The sequence below is a fragment of the Seriola aureovittata genome, chromosome 18 (assembly GCF_021018895.1).
Source record: "Seriola aureovittata isolate HTS-2021-v1 ecotype China chromosome 18, ASM2101889v1, whole genome shotgun sequence".
Taxonomy (NCBI): Eukaryota; Metazoa; Chordata; class Actinopteri; order Carangiformes; family Carangidae; genus Seriola; species Seriola aureovittata.
The window spans coordinates 5,918,862-5,934,915 of NC_079381.1; the positions used below are offsets into that span (position 1 = coordinate 5,918,862).

General features: G+C 42.1%; 1 protein-coding gene across 1 annotated transcript; it reads right to left on the bottom strand.

The window, feature by feature from the left end:
• Window positions 1-2,065: 2,065 nt before the first annotated feature.
• gtf3c4 (general transcription factor IIIC, polypeptide 4) lies at window positions 2,066-12,371 on the bottom strand. Its single transcript, XM_056404428.1, has 5 exons — window positions 12,035-12,371; window positions 7,062-8,792; window positions 5,392-5,522; window positions 4,799-4,887; window positions 2,066-2,309 (listed from the first exon to the last, which is right to left on the bottom strand). The coding sequence occupies exons 1-5, from the start codon at window positions 12,347-12,349 to the stop codon at window positions 2,245-2,247; spliced, it is 2,331 nt and encodes a 776-aa protein (XP_056260403.1). The 5' UTR covers window positions 12,350-12,371; the 3' UTR covers window positions 2,066-2,244.
• Between the last annotated feature and the right edge of the window lie 3,683 nt (window positions 12,372-16,054).

Sequence of the window (16,054 nt, forward strand, 5' to 3'; positions counted from 1 at the left end):
ATTTTTCTTTTTCATTTGTATGTTTTTGTTGTAACCAGAAAAAATAACATGGTTGCGTACATGTAGTCTACATTTTGTTCTTCATATTTTTCATTGGTGCAAATGTTAGTGCTCTGCAAAAGGACAATCGATCATCTTAATGCTTAAGTATTAATAGGTTGCTGTTGTTTATACCATACTAGTATTATTAAGCATCATGGTCTGTAGCTCTCTCTCAGTGGATGATGTTCCACTCTGCTCGCTGTCATCAGGAAAACTGTATTTTTAGGTTTTCAAGTTTATTGGAGTAGTCCAGCCAAACACACACAACCCCCACTGGTGTGTGAGTAAACAACAGTTACAGTAGTTATAGACCCAACACTAATCCTTTAAAACATACAGTTGTATGTACAGAGCTTCTGAAGGATTTCAGGAAACAAATGCAGATGCGCATAAAGAAGACAACATGACTGAAAATACGTCTTCCTGTCTGATGTTGCCGTAGTCTTTATGGATGGAGGTGTGAACTGTAGAGTAACTGGTTCCATTGTAAATATCAGTCATTTCTCAGTGTCTGTTTCATTATAATAATATATATATATATATATATATATATATATATATATATATATATATGCACCTGCTATTGCAGAGGTTAATGAGGATCCAGTAAAATAAAGAAAAAGAGATGGGAGTTCTACTTTATACGACACTGTAACTTGTATTTTTAGCCATACTGTTCTTCATTCAAAACTACACTTTTTCCCCAAAACTAATTAAACCAATAGTCCAAAACATGTCAGGAACTCTTGCAGCCACAATAACATGATAAATGGTTCACTTTCTAGTAAAACTGGAGACGCCGCGTCTTCCCCAACTTGAATCTTCACTGAGTCTCGGGCCAGTAAATGCCACCACTGAGCAGAGAAATGTGGGGTTTAGAAAAATAAAATAAAAGGTCCCCTTTCATGAGATCCTGAGGGTTTGGAACAGAGCTGCCTCCTCTCTCCTCGCCCCAGGGCAGGCTATCATCTCCAGTGACACCACAGGAAGGGCAAACCCCACCCCACCTCTGCCGGCCCAGGGATGTAAGGGATGAGAGAGGTGGGAGTGAACAGAGGAGGCTCTGCTGCTGGCCCAGTCTCTCAGGTCCAGCTTCCTCTTTGATCAGCGGCCGCCGACCTCCATGTCTCCAAAACAAGGAGCCGGGGCCGAGGGGAGGGACGGAGGACACGCCGCTGAGCCTGTATCCCCTCCCTGCAGCTCTTGTTCCCCTCCAAATATGAAAAAAGGGTTAATTGTATTTAACAATATGCTCTCTAACCCCCCACCCCTCCCAATTCACCACCACCCTCCCCTCCTTGATTAGAATTAGAATCACATCTGGCGCCATGTTCTGTCCCTCATTACTGCTGAATCTCATTACAACACGCTCCCGTGGGAGGGACCGCGCCGGGTTTTTAAGCACACTTTTCGCTTTCTTCCTGCCTCTTGCTCATCTCATCTGCCTCGCCGCTCCTTCTCTTCTGCGTTTACATTAGCGGAAGTCCTCATCTGAGAGAATGACTGAACACCACCACCCTCCCTCTCCTCCTCCTCCTCCCAGAGCTTGGAAATTGTTTTACAGTGCCAATTAAAGTAGGTATGTTGAGTTTTTTTTCCACAGTATGTATAATTCAGAGTGTATTATTTGTTGCACTCAAAAAAGAAGAAGAAAAAAAAACTCACTAAAATAGGACTAGCAGAGTAAGTTCCACTTACTTGCAATAAAAACTACACCAAAGGTTCAGAAATATAGTCAACAGAAGGAAAATGAGGGAGCTTATTTATGGTGCCCTGAAGTCCTACTGAATAATAAAAACCTCCACATATAACCACATTTTAAACTTTGTTTCTTTGCACCCTTGTGCAAACACTGTGTCTGACTGGGAATTAATTTTAGAGGGAGGGAAAATAAAGAAATCTGTAAAGTTTGACTCCAAACTGTTTTACCTCAGTAAAATATTAATTTAAAACTGCGGCAGGGGGAAACAGCTTCTCTGCACACTTTGTAGGCTGCACTCGTGAGGAAATAAGAGCCTGAACGTATAATCAAAGCCTTTTATTTGCACTTTTAAGATACCAAAATAAAGTAATAAAAAGGTGAACAAAATACATGAAATAAAAAATTGTAGCAGTGATGTCTGACAAAAATTGGACCCTGCGTCAGAGGAGGCAGCTCTGAAGGTCGCAGGGAAGCCCTGAGGTTCCTCCAATCGTTCAGCTCTAGATCATGGGCGAGTCACAGAGCGTGCACGGCGCCTGCAGTATCTTCTTTATCCACTCTGGATCTGCAGGCAAAGAAAAACTGAAGGTGTTTGTACTGAAGGTTGCACAATATATAAGACTTTTTCAGACTGCAGTTTGTTATGTAAAAGTCCTTACAGCAGTCTTAGTAGGTTGGACCATAACATTTCCAACAAGTCTGGACTGAGCGCCTTCACACAAGAAAGCCATGAGGGTGTTTAAAAAAAATGTTTCACGTCGGACCAGTCAATGAAAAAATGACTTTTTCTCTCAAAGTGCAGGAAAAAAACTGTACAACTACAATATAATCATCATCAGACCAACAGTCCCAATATTTACAGTAATTATGTCCAGCAGAACGCTCTACACGCCGCACGTGAACAAGGAATTAAAGGAATTAAATAAATGTACATGGTATATATATATATATATATATATATATATATTCTGTTCTGTGATCGTTGTGGCCGACTTATGCGATATGAACTACGATTCAGCTGGAATGGTCATTTTTGTATTTCATTTTTAAAAGAAATACAAAAATGATGAAGATGATCATGGAATATTAGCTGAGGCCAGGGCGTGTATCACCACAACGCTTCATTTGTGGTTTCTTGTGACATATTTTACTTTTATCAAAAAATTGCAGCTCCTAGCCATACTGTGATTTTGATAATATTTCGATTAATTGTTAATTAATTGCCCTATTTCTTTTAAACACCTCCTGTTTCTATATGACGTGACCAAAATATTTATGTAACACCTACGTTTGACACCTCCCCCCCCCAAAAAAAAAACCCATTACTTTTACTGATAGTCGAACCAGCAACGTAACATCGTCCAAATCTGAAAAATATTCAATTCAGTAAAAGTTCATAACTGCCACACGTGGTTCACCCAAACACAGAAGAGCACAAACAGCTGTGAGATGTTTTCAGACAGGAGCTGGGATGATGGTGATTCTGACAGATGCCAAAACTGCACAGAGCCGTCAGTGTTTAGCTCCGATAGGCTGGAATGACCAGGAGAGCCGTGCCTCAGGCGCTCAGGCAAGACTGGTCTGCGATGCATGTAGCAGTCAGATGAATCCAAACCTCAAACACTGGGAAGAGTACAACGTTTTTCCCACCATACTGTAATCACTGCAGGAACCACACAGCTGGTCCTAAACCTGCTGTTAGTATGTTTGTTTGGTTTTTTTAAAGCACCACATAAAACCATGGCGATTCACGGTTCCTTAATTAATCACATAGCATTTAGTAACTAATAATATCACCTTAAAATATTGTATATTGTTGGCATCAGGATGGATCTGAAATGACACCCAGTGCTGTTCTAAATAATAATGCATTAATTATGTGTTAATGACAGACGTGCTGCAGAACAAATGTCAGAAAACTTAAATAAAAGTGTCATGTACTGATAAAATATATTCAAATATAACATATTCATTATCTACAACATTCGAGTACATCTCAGAGAGAGGTCAGGTAACTGGACAGTGGGTTTACATGCATTATATATTAATCTGTGGGGCCGCCCCCCTACACGATGATGACTCAGATCATAAGTCAAGAAGTCCAAGAGTCCACACACACATTTTTTGCTGCGTCATTGTTCACAGAGTAAAGCAGGATAACATCATGACAGAACATCAACTTTTATAAACTGAGCCCTGCCTAAAAGAGAGAAAATGACCGAACTTAAAAAATGAACAGAGGGCAGAGCAACACGTGTCCGTGCACTGCCCCGACGCTCTCAGCTCTGGTGCCGAGTGCTATAGTGAAGTTGGCTGAACTAGTTTAGAAACCGACACCGGTGCAACATCGTCGACCGCTGTCCAGTGTGACTGAGTGTTCGGCTGAAAGCCTGTCACCGGTCACACAGGAGAGACGCTCGGTGGCTCGCTAGAGACCAGGCTGCAGAAAGCTGTAAGTACAACCTGGTTTACTTCTCTGGTTTGGCGTCTGAGTCCTTAAAACGAAGGTTGTGTCTGCTTACGACGCCCCGACATTCAACATTCAACATTTTTTATCGGCCTGAACGCGTAAAATCATCCAGTAGTTCACAAGCAAAAAGCAAATATTTGAGTAAAGGTCTGAAAAAAATTCATAGAACGTAATTTTGTGACCAAACTGAATAAAAGTCACACAAAGATCATTTACTCCTGCAACAGTGCTCATAGTTCCCAGGCTAAGATGAGAAATAAACGCCTGCCATTCTTCCAAAATGTCGACGTAATGAGACAGAAGTGACAAACGCTTCAAGCCAAGAAAACGAGATAAGACTGAACTTCCTGCTTTCTCATAAACACTTTTAGAGAAGGAAAAAAAAAAAAAAAAACCCTCTCGTTTCAATAATCATTCATGTTTTTCAGTATTACGTTTTCAACTGACTCGAGATCCGAAATGTCAAGCGATGATCTGAGCGGCAGAGTGGGATGAAGGCTGACGTTGAAGGTGACAGGAGGAGACGGCTGATCGAGAGTGTGACTGTGAAATGGAGGTGGAGGGAGATGGAAAGTGGCGCTTACCCTCAGGCTTTGGCAGTCTGGCTATGCTATCCAGCAGGAGGCAACGTCTGAACGTCAGCGTCTGGCAGGCCTGGTATGACAACACACACCTGGAGGAAACCGGGAGAAAGGCATTAGAGAGCTGGGCTGGCAGGGACAGAGACATGTATACACACACACATGCACGCACACGCACGCACACGCACACACTCACACACACACACACACACACACACACACACGTAGAGCAGAAACAGCACTGAGGTACAACTGACGGGCACAGACTTCCCTCTCAGTGCCCACCAGAAGCACCACATCCTTGCTAGCAAGAAGGCAGGAGAAGTGTTTGACAGACGATATTTATGAGACGATGAGAGTGGCGCATGGGTAAATATCAAGAGGTGGGAGGCTTGATTACTGCTCTGTGAAGATAAATAAACCGTCAAAGAAGCGCATGTGGCATTAAGATTCAATTCATGTCCTGACTGTCAGGCTCAACTGTGGCGTCTGAACCAGCCGAGCACCTACGCTTCCTGCGAGGCTAAAGCTAATAAAAAGCATATTTAGTGGATTAGATTTAAACTTGGAGAAAAATCAAGAAATAATCAGTGTACCGGAGCCACATGTGACCGTTTGTGCAGATGGCTTGTTTGTGGTCGGTGAAGGGCAGCACGGCCTGACACAGGCTGCAGCGCTCTGAGAACGTCTGCTTGTTCATCTTGTTCTTGATGTGGCCAATCAGGACCTGAGGAGGATGACAGAGACACACACAGACACACAGACACACACACACACACACACACACACACACACACACACACACACACACACAGAGCCAGAGGGTGTAAGTGAAGGCAAATACACTGAATTCATTTAATAATGGTAGCAGAGAAGACAGCATGAATGTGAGTTTAGTGCCAATCTCATAAAGGCTAAAACATGTTTATTTCAAGCTGATATAACACATTAAAATCAGAGCTGATCTGCTGTACTGCGTCTGCACCTTCACCTGCTGACACATACGTCACTTTACCACTGATGAGCCCAAACATGACCACTCACTGATGAGGCGGATAACTGACCATCTCATAACAACAGTGCATGACAATATGAATTGACCCACTGACAGTGGCCTAAGGACAGACAAACTACGAACTGGCGTCAGGGAGTTTGGGGGGTGTGATGCAACAAGTCTGATCTGTGCAGCTCACAGAACTTAAAAGATCTGCTGCAACCGTCTTAGCCCTGTGCAGACCCGGTATTAACATGCATCTTGGGAAACCCAGTCACAAGTGGACCGCTTGAAGTGCAGCTGTTAATGCGTCCAGGACACATTGGGACTCAGTCTGTACTGTTTTTGATTTCTTCTTCTTTTATCAATTTCCAGAAAGTGCTTTGCTGCCTCCCACCAGTTAGAGAAAACAACAGATTTGGTCTTTGTGAACAGATATGATGTATGTGTTTATCTGCGTATACAGCAGGGAAGTCAGACCCGATCACAAGTGGTCACTGGGGATGCAGGCCAGGTGTAAACTGACATAGAGCTGTCCACTTGTGATTACATCACGACCAAGATGCATGTTAAAGGTCTGAACAGGGCCTTGGGGCCAGATACCACAGGTCACCCTGTTTTGGTGGCACACAAAGGACCAACATTAATGTGATGCATTGATGCACTTGTCATAAACAGATTAGGGTTGCACGATCTTAACCATAGTCCGATCATCCCGTGAAATTGTCAAAAGCCGATACGATCGGGGCGGGGGTGGATGGGGTGGGTAGGGGCATGTTATGAAGACTTGTTATATGTGGTTATAAACTGTGGCAGGCAAATTTAATTTAGTATTAATATAATACTACAAATGATAAATTATTACATTAATTGGAAAACAAGTCAAATATTGTCTTTGCAAAGAGGCATGACCAATCAGCGATCGTTCTGATGATCTTCGATCACCGAGATCATCGGCTCAACCCTAAAACAGATATTTACAAAAAAATGAAATGCTCATAGTGTCAGGTTGTAAGGTCCTTTTTAAGAGAATGTATCGACATTTTCTTTTTCTAAAGTTACATTGTCACTTTTAGAGTAAAGCTGTGATTCAGGCCATTTTCTTAAAGCAGGTATTAATGCTTAACTGCACTGGCGTCACTCACTCTGTGCTTTCAGTGTACACTGTGCAGCTGCAATACGTTGGACTGTATGAGTATCACTGAATCTGAGCAGGGAGTTCATGGTAAGAAGCTGAAGTGAATAATTACCAGGGGAGTCACTGAGTTTTACCTCTGAGGCTCTGTCGTTAGTGTCTTTGGCGAGGTACTCCACCAGGCCACAGGTGGGTATGCTGGTGTTCTGAGCAATCCAGGTGTTGAGGTACACCACTCCCAGCACCTTCTTCATGTTTTCTCTCATCAGGTGCGTCTCCACAGCATTAATCCACGCCTGCACCTCCGCCTTCTGCTCCTCCTGATTCTCATCCTTCTCTGATTTTACTCCACCAGACTCACCTTCCTCTTGCCCATCATCCTCTTCCTCCTCTCCGTCTTCCTCGTCCCTCACTAACACCTTGTTCACCTCATGTGTCGGTTTCAAGCGATGATCTGTAGGAGGGGACTGTAGGGACTGGTAAAGTACACGTACCAGAAAGAGCTTGAAACGCCACAAATAGGGCGAGTCTACTTCCTGGATCTTTTGATCAAGCTCCTCCAGCAGTGACGCAGGGATACACTTGTTTTTCAAAATTTGCCACCTCACAATATCAAGCAGGTCGGCCATTTTGTACAAGTTCTGTGTGGGAGACTTGAGCAGCAGCGTTGCTGCCATTTCTGGTGTTTTCAGGGTCACAAAGTGAACCTGGTAGGTCCTGTTCATTGGATGGTAGCTGTCCACGATACCCTGTGTGCTCACCATCGCAATATACGCTCCGTTGCGGCTAACGGCAATCCCGTGTATCCGCCGGCTTGTTAGGTTTTCTGGTTGCAGCATGTCCTCTTGTTTGAAAATCAGAGTATTCTCAGTAAATGTTGGCGTCAGCTTTTTTATCCACCCGTCTAAGGAACATGTGTACACTGCAACGCCATGATGACTGACCGCTAGCGAGACCACAGGGAGCGAGTGAAGCCCCGCCACGTGAGAGTTGTGTACATTCAGTCCAGCCGGTGAAATCAGGAGCAAGCACCAGAAGACGTAGCAGCCGCGTGAGGCGACGATGAGGCTGCAGCTGGATTTATGGATCGGGTGGATCATCGGGACGCATTTGATGTTTTCCACAGCGATCTCGTCGCACTCCTTCCAGAGGATGACAGGGTGTCGGAGGGTGAAGTAGCCCTTCACTCCAGACAGGCTGACCGGCATGATCTTGACAGGTCCCACCTCACTGCCGATGATGAGGCCGCTCATCCTGCGATCCGCGTTTTCATACTCCCACCACGCCAAGTTGCTGGGTCTGCTCACACCTGATTCGATGATGTCATAGAACACGACGTCTGCCCCGTTTAGAAACGGCAACACAAACTTCCACAGAACAAGGTCACCGTTTTCCATTAAGACAGCCAGGAGCACCATCTCCACATCTATGCACGCGTTGTCCGGCTGAACCTGTTTGATTGTGTAAACGCTCGACCACTCCATCCTCAGAGGCGTCTGCATATGGAAACGCCGCTGCAGCTCCTCAAAGTCCAGCAGGTTAGCCTGCGGCGGCTTGTTGTCTTTTTTGGCATAGCCTCGCTCCTTTAGCCTCTCGCTGTACTTTTTGGTGAGGTCAACCAGCATGTTCCACTCGAGGCGCTTGTGGCTGTTGTGAATGGTAAGTCTATGGTCAAGTGTCAGGCAAGCGAGCAAACAACGTCCACTAGATTCACAACCTAACGGAGACCAACTGGCATACTTTATCCCTTTGTGCACTCCTATTGACGGGTTCATCACTTTGTCGGCCAGGAACACTTGCCTTACAGAGGGGTCCGGATGTGTGCAGAACTTCTCCATCACTTGGGCTTGTTCAGCTGCCGGTCCCACCTTAAAAGTTAAAAGACAAAGATCAAAGCAATAATTAGGGTTAAGATAAGTTTGCAACTCATTTCAGGGTACATCCAAACTACAAGTGATACAATATTTGAAGCTGGATTATTAGAGACTACACTTGAGTTTTGTTGAAAGATGACAAATAATTCGAAAAATTAAAAATCATCATCTCCGAAACACTTTGAAATACTCTAAATCAGTGGTTCTCAAACGTTTTGACATCAAGGGCCGCTACACTGACACAAATCAGAGCAAGGATTTGATAAGATTTTTGCTTTTGCATGTTTTCTTACGAAAAGTGTTTGAAACCCATGACCACAATATTCATACATTCGGTCCCTGTCTTACTTATGGATGGGATTATATATATAATTTTGCTGGGGACCCACAGGATCCCCTGGGGGTCCCGGAGCCCATTTTGAGAACCACTGCTCTAAATCATAGGAGCTGTTTTTTTAACCATTGAAAAATAGCAAGGAATCTGAACATGTGTTGTGCAACTCTTGTGCAGCATCTCTACACCGCTAAGTGTCAGCTTTGGGTTACACTGGCTGAAACCCAAAGGCATTAATCTAAGTACATTTCATGTATAGAGTATTAAGTGCAGGATGAACAGGACAAAAGTGCATCACTGCCAAACAAGTTGGATCAACTAGTACTCAGCATAAAATCATGTACTTTGTGACAGCGACTCTGAATGCTGTCGTCTGCTCCCAGCTCACTAACCCTCCTATTGACAAACAGTTAACCATATCTATAAATGACAGCAGAAAACCAACTTTACCCTTCTGTCACTGTGTCTAGTGGATTATTAAATTCAGCTCCGTCCAATATTTCATCTGCCAAGTGGATTTTTGGAGTGGAGACCAACCTATAAACAATCATGTTTACACACTAGAGCAGCTGCGCAGAGACATATTTACCGGAGCAAAACAGTTTTGCAGTTTCCCTTTGCATCAACATTTGTATTCCATCACTTTAATTATCTTTCTTTCAGTTTAGTAAATAATGAAAATACAGAAACATCCTCCCCTGCCAAACTAATAGCACACGAGTGAGTACTAGCTTGGCTGCGCTTCTAAGGCATGTTTACATGAGTTGCTTGACAAGTACACCGATAGTTACACCGTTACAACCCACTCACAGATGTCGTTTTGTAATCACCTGTGTGTTCTTCAGACACACTTGTGTTACTTATTAACTATTATTATTATTTATTGGCTTGTTGCAAATACTGATGACTTTACTTTATATCTGACAGGGGTCAGCAATGTGGCCAGTCTTTGTCAGATGGAGGGCTGACAGTTTTTAGTCAGTACTGTATGTTGACATTTTTTCCTTACATGATTTGGTTTTTGAATATTTCATTTTTTATTTATTTATCTTTAAATAAATAAATAAATGAACCTGGTTGTTTTAATACTGTATCCAAGGGCAGATGTCATTTTTCAGGTGTTACGGCAGCTTATATTAACATGGCAGAAGAAATGACTTGCATAAACAGATGTAAGTTTTGTATTTTACTACAGGACTTGAATTGATGATTATCCACAGTCACATTTTTTATTTACAGTTAAATGAAAGTGCTGTTGTTGTTGTTGCCTTAAAAGACATTTTTTAATCAGCCCCTTTGTCTATTAGACTGCCACCTATTTGTGTTTGAAATGCAAATCAGTGATTATAATTAGATGCTAGAATAGATTTGTGAAAAGTTATGCGAAAGTTTTGATGCAAACTACAAAAGGGAAAACTTAACCTTTTGCTAGGGGGACGAATATTTTCAGTGAAGGGCCAGATTTGGCCCACGGGCTGCTATTTGCTTAACACTGACATATGGTGTAAGGAAAACACTGTACTATAATTAATCAGGTCATTTCAATCAATTGTCCCTCTTTGGCTAAAACGCTACATAGATTTGACTTACATCTGTATGTAAATTATGTAGGCAAGACAGTTTTTATCCAATTCAGTTTTTAAAGTTTTGGACTGATGCTTTTTACCTAAAGGGAAGGCCAACTTTTTAAAAATATTAAAGTCAGGGTTGTGCCCCAGGACTGTTTATTCAATACTTTTGACCATTTTTGCATAACATCTAGAGACCTGAATTTGGTGTTTTAGCTGGAAACTAAATCTCTCACAGTCTCACAGACAAGGAAGAATACTGATTATCTTAAAACAAGAATCGGTTCTGGTACCTAATGAGGCAAAGTTAGGCGTCCACATGCCTCAGTGTCCAGAACAGTTTCCTGATTCTGTCTCATGCCTGTTTAAATTGCTACAATAATTAATTGGCAGCTTTTGATTTGGGCTCAACTTGACAGTTTTCATCTCAACAAAGTCAGCCTCCCTCTCAGCAATCATGGATTTAACAACCCAGTAACATCATCAATTCAAGAACTCAGGTAGAAACAAAAAAATATATAACAGCTGGTAACAGTGACATGATTAAATACACTTCAAAGGAAGTCTGTTGGTAAAGAGATAATGATCATGGTACATTTCTGTAACGGTCTTTTAAAATCATTGAACTACATCTCTTAACTGTAGGGTTGAGACACTGGCTTATTTAATTAATGAAGTGTTTAACTCGTTTATTAAGCAAAAATGCTAATCTCTCATTGTCTGTAGCTTCATAAATGTGATGATTTGTGGTTTCTCTGTTTTATAACTTTGTAAATTAAATGTCTTTAAGCGAAAACCAAGAAATCTGAAATCAGTCATCTTGGTCTATGGCACTTATGTCATTAACTCTTCATGACACTTTATAGTCTATAACTGATGTGTAGATGACTTATTACCTTTGCCTCCCGTTTAGCAGCTGAGATGAGAAATTTTAAAAGAAAAGCTGAGGTCAGTTCATGAATATGTAATGAGAGTGAACTGGTCCAGGAGCAGATGATAAGTGTGAAATGTGGAGATTGTTGTCACATCTCTTGAGCTGTTTCTATCTATTTTGGTTATGGCAGCTGCAGGGAGGGATGAGGGCAGCACTAACTAGCTTAGCAAAGGTTGTTGTTTATCTAATGTAAAATATTACATTTGTTACGTGCAGAGCCATTATTAGAAGTTTATGAATGCGGTCGACGACTTGACAGTTCACAACACGACCAGTGTTTACTAACTTAGCTGTGTTTCTACTATCAGGCGCACTTGCTAAGCTAATGTTAGCTGAGTCCTGGGTCGACCTGTTTACCTTATTGACCCTCCGGAGCAGACATGTGAACATTGACATTTACCCGAAGTCTGTTTGCGTCGGTGGGGACGGGGATGGAGGTCCTGTGCAGCATCAGGTCCTGTTTATTGGTGTGGACATCGCACACCAGCTCCATCACCGACAGGGAGCTGGTGGTGCATACGGCCAGGCGGTGATCCTGCGACCAGGAGAGCGGCTGCAGCCCGCTCACCGGGGCCATGAGCGAGACGACAGGGTCCCGCTTAACCGACACTCCCTCGGAACCCAAGAGTGGACCACCCTCAATCTCTGGTTCCGTCTTGATGACAACATCTCTAGGCAGTGAACTCGCCGAATCTGCCAGACTGGCGGCTGCCATGTTTTCTGTACGAGGGAAGTGATGTCAGAGAGCGCGGGAGTAAAAGAAGGAGGGACTTCCTCCGCGGAGTTAAATAGTGCGCTGTGAGTAATGTCAATAGCAATAGGGATTACATCTGTCATGCCAGTTTGCTATTGGGATGAGTAATATATATTTATATAGAAGTAAAAATAGCTTCCAAAAATTGACAAATTATCTCTTCTAGTTATTTGCCAATTACTGCATAGATATATATGATAGACATGAAAATATACATGTATCCCTACTTATATTTTGTCACATTGTTTTTTCTAACAAGTCAGTTTGACAGTCTAATTAATAATGAGATTATCCTCTATTTTCAGTTCATGATTAAATCCATTGAATCTCTGCAAAGTGTAAGAGACCTTCACTAAAACCGAAAATTGACGAGGTACAAATTGTATAAACTTTCCTCATCTGTTGCTTATCTAATATTATGTATGTATGTATGTATGTATGTATGTATGTAATCTTTTTTTGCTGCGATTATAGCTGTTAAAGGAGTTATAATAATGAGTTGAACTCAATGGAACATAGAGAACTGAAAATGGCCGTCCACCGACGCCCCATCCAACCTGACAGAGCTTGAGAGGATCTGCAGAGAAGAACGGCAGAAAATCCCCAAATCCAGGTGAGGAAAACTGCTCACGTCACACCCAAGAAGACCGGAAGCTGTAACCGCTGCCAGAGGTGCTTCAGCTAAGCACTGCGTAAAAACTCTGAATACTTATGTCAATGTGATGTTTCACTTTTTTCTTTTAATAAATTTGCAAAAATTTCTAAAATTCTGTTTTCCCTTTGTTATTATGGGATAATGAGTGGAGAGTGATGAGGGGAAAAAATAATTTAAACAATTTTAGCACAAGACTGCAACATAACAAAATGTGAAAAGCGATGGTGTCTGAAGACTGTCTGAATGCACTAAAGTATTAATGTGAAAATATGACAGAGGTGTATCATTCCTGGGGTCATTCTTCACTTCACTTAAATGCCAATCATTCTGCCCATTACCCCTGACAGACTGTCAGCATGCATCTCAAGTAATCACAATCAATAACCTTACTCAGATTTTATTAATGAGCGTTGTAATTACCCAAACATTCTGTGCATATTATCAATTTATATATTTTTCATTTTGTACACCATGTTTTTATTGACTGTCTTTATACTTACATTGCATCACATTTTTGTGAGCATCAAACCACAATTAAATAGGGGAAAAATAATAAAGGCTATACTCCCGCACATTGTATTTCCATTGATATGCATTGATAATAAAGCCAATTAAACTAAAATGATTATTATATATATTATATTCATTCATATGTGCTAGTGACTAATAATTTAATCAAAAGAATCTTAACCACGTTAAATAACAGTGACATACCTTGTTGAAATTTTTTTTTAAGTCAAATTAATGTGTAAAGCCTTTGTTGGTTATTTCGAGTTTCAAGTTAAAACCACATTTTCTTTGTTTTATGTGGAGTAGTGATCGTGCTCTGACTTTGGCAAAGACATAATGTCTCAGAACAAAACAGCACATTCAGCCTTGGCCAATGTGTCAGGACTTGCACATCCTTGTTTTAATTAGATTAGATTAGATTAAACTTTAATGATCTCCATGGGGAAATTTTGTAATCTATGTGACACATCAATTCAAAGAGGGTAGATCTGTGTTGAAGCAGCACTGGCATTCAACAATGACACATTCACCACTCTGAGAGAAATAAAGAATGAGTACAGTCCCTGACAGGCACAACATCAGTCATTTCATCTGTCTGACTGCGGTCACTTGTCACCAAGAGAGATCATTAACTGTCATATTTCATCGTTAATTAATAAAAAAAATATGAAAACTGTCCCATCCACAGTTGATAGCTCAGATATATATCAGGATGCTTTATGCGACGAGTCACCAGACGCTCCTGAACCGGTCAAAGGTCAAACTGCTGCAGTCGAATGCAGAGCTGGAGAGTCCCAGGCAGAGTGATTTGTTACAGCCCTCACATGAAAGCTCCTCTCGCAGTAGCTGCCTGACTCTCAGCAAGATGACAGCGGGATTTCAACAGGCACAGTTATTTGTCACAAAACAAATTGTTACAAATCTGTGAGACAAATATAGAATAGCGCACCCACCATGTTTTAATCTCTCATTTTTCTGTCTTTTGTTTCGATAATCGAAATGAATAAATGAACGGGGACCATGGTATGTTTCATTCTTAATGAAGCATGTAGTGAATGAATATTTCACACACCTGCTGTGTGTCTTTGGTGGATTTTGACTGGGGACCCAATCCCAGCCCGGGATGTATGAATGTTGGATTAAACATTCATCAAATGCTGTCACAAAAACTTTATCATCTCCTGTCAACCACACATAAAGATGGAAGCAAACCACCGTGCAGGCCAAAGAAGCCCAGCCATGATTTGAACCTCAGCCTTTGGTTTACTTATTGTGTGGTAGTGGAATTATTTAGGCTGCACTGGAGTCATGTCTGAAGGCATACAGGTTATGTAGTGTGGGTTTATGGATATGGATGGGGTCAGCTCAGGTCAATCCCCTGCATCTCTAATATCCACCTGCCGTCTTGTTATTGCCTGCAGGTTCCTCCTCAGCCCTTCAGCCCTCAGTAGACCACATCCTCTGCTGTTTGCTCACTCTGAGTGTCAGTGGAGCTGCTTACATGTATCTTGTGAGGAAGCCCGCAGGGACGTTTTGATGCATGGTTCATCATACATGTTTTAATCATTCAGTCTCTCAGACACCTCCCAGGAGGGGGCTGCTGCAGCACATTACCGAGTACACACAATTAGTGATATAATCATGATGATGATAATGAAATGTATTTAGAGCATATCAGCGTGGTTCATTCTGTTCAGGGAGACATTAGCAGGACTGCAGACCTAGAAAAGCCTCGGCGCTCGGGCTCCTGGCGCTCTCCCTCTGGAGACTGGCAGAGCCCGGCAGGTTGCCACGTCAGAGATTAGCAGTCATAGCAGTCGACTTGGCGCTCATTCTGCGCTGTCAACTGCGAAAGCCTCACCTGACAGGTGTTGCTCTCAATCAGTGCTCTTCTGCCCCCCCATGCTGTCCTTGGGGCGGGAAGGGATGAGGAAGCCTCCCTTCCCCCTTTATACATCCTGACAGCCTCTAAAAGGCAATTCTGTGAGATGTGTAGGGATTCATACACCAGCAGAGCAACAGCAAATCCACCTCTCAATGACAAAACTATTGATATCACATCAGTGGTATCAGTAGGAAACACAGTGCTGGGCTTTTATTTAGCTCCCCTCAGGGATGTTCAGTCACCTGATAAAGGTCAAGGTGATAAGATGTCAGGATCAGAGGGAGCTCTTCAATGGAAGAATAACCGTACATGCTGTGAACTGTTTTAACAGACTGTAGGGCAGAAGGAAGCCAGTGATCACTGGTCAAAAATAACAGTAGGACAAGGGTGTCTTTGATCAGACTTGATTTATGTTTCTGTAAATATTCTATTTAATACTGAATTGCTGAAAAAAAATCTGGCATCTGTCATCCACATGTCTATAATAGAGAATAAATAACCACATTCATTTTAATTCATTTAATTTCAAACAGTATTTATCAAAAAAAAACAACAACTGGCATTTGTTATACAGAATGAATGGCCTCTTATCATTATTTGTGATAACTAAGGTTAC

Excerpts from the sequence above, each read along its gene's own strand:
- gtf3c4 (XM_056404428.1), bottom strand. The coding sequence starts at position 12,349 with ATGGCAGCCGCCAGTCTGGCAGATTCGGCGAGTTCACTGCCTAGAGAT. Across the intron at positions 4,888-5,391 it reads AACGGTCACATGTGGCTCCG|GTGTGTGTTGTCATACCAGG; the intron begins GTACACTGATTA and ends GGTTTCCTCCAG. Across the intron at positions 2,310-4,798 it reads CAGACTGCCAAAGCCTGAGG|ATCCAGAGTGGATAAAGAAG; the intron begins GTAAGCGCCACT and ends CTTTGCCTGCAG.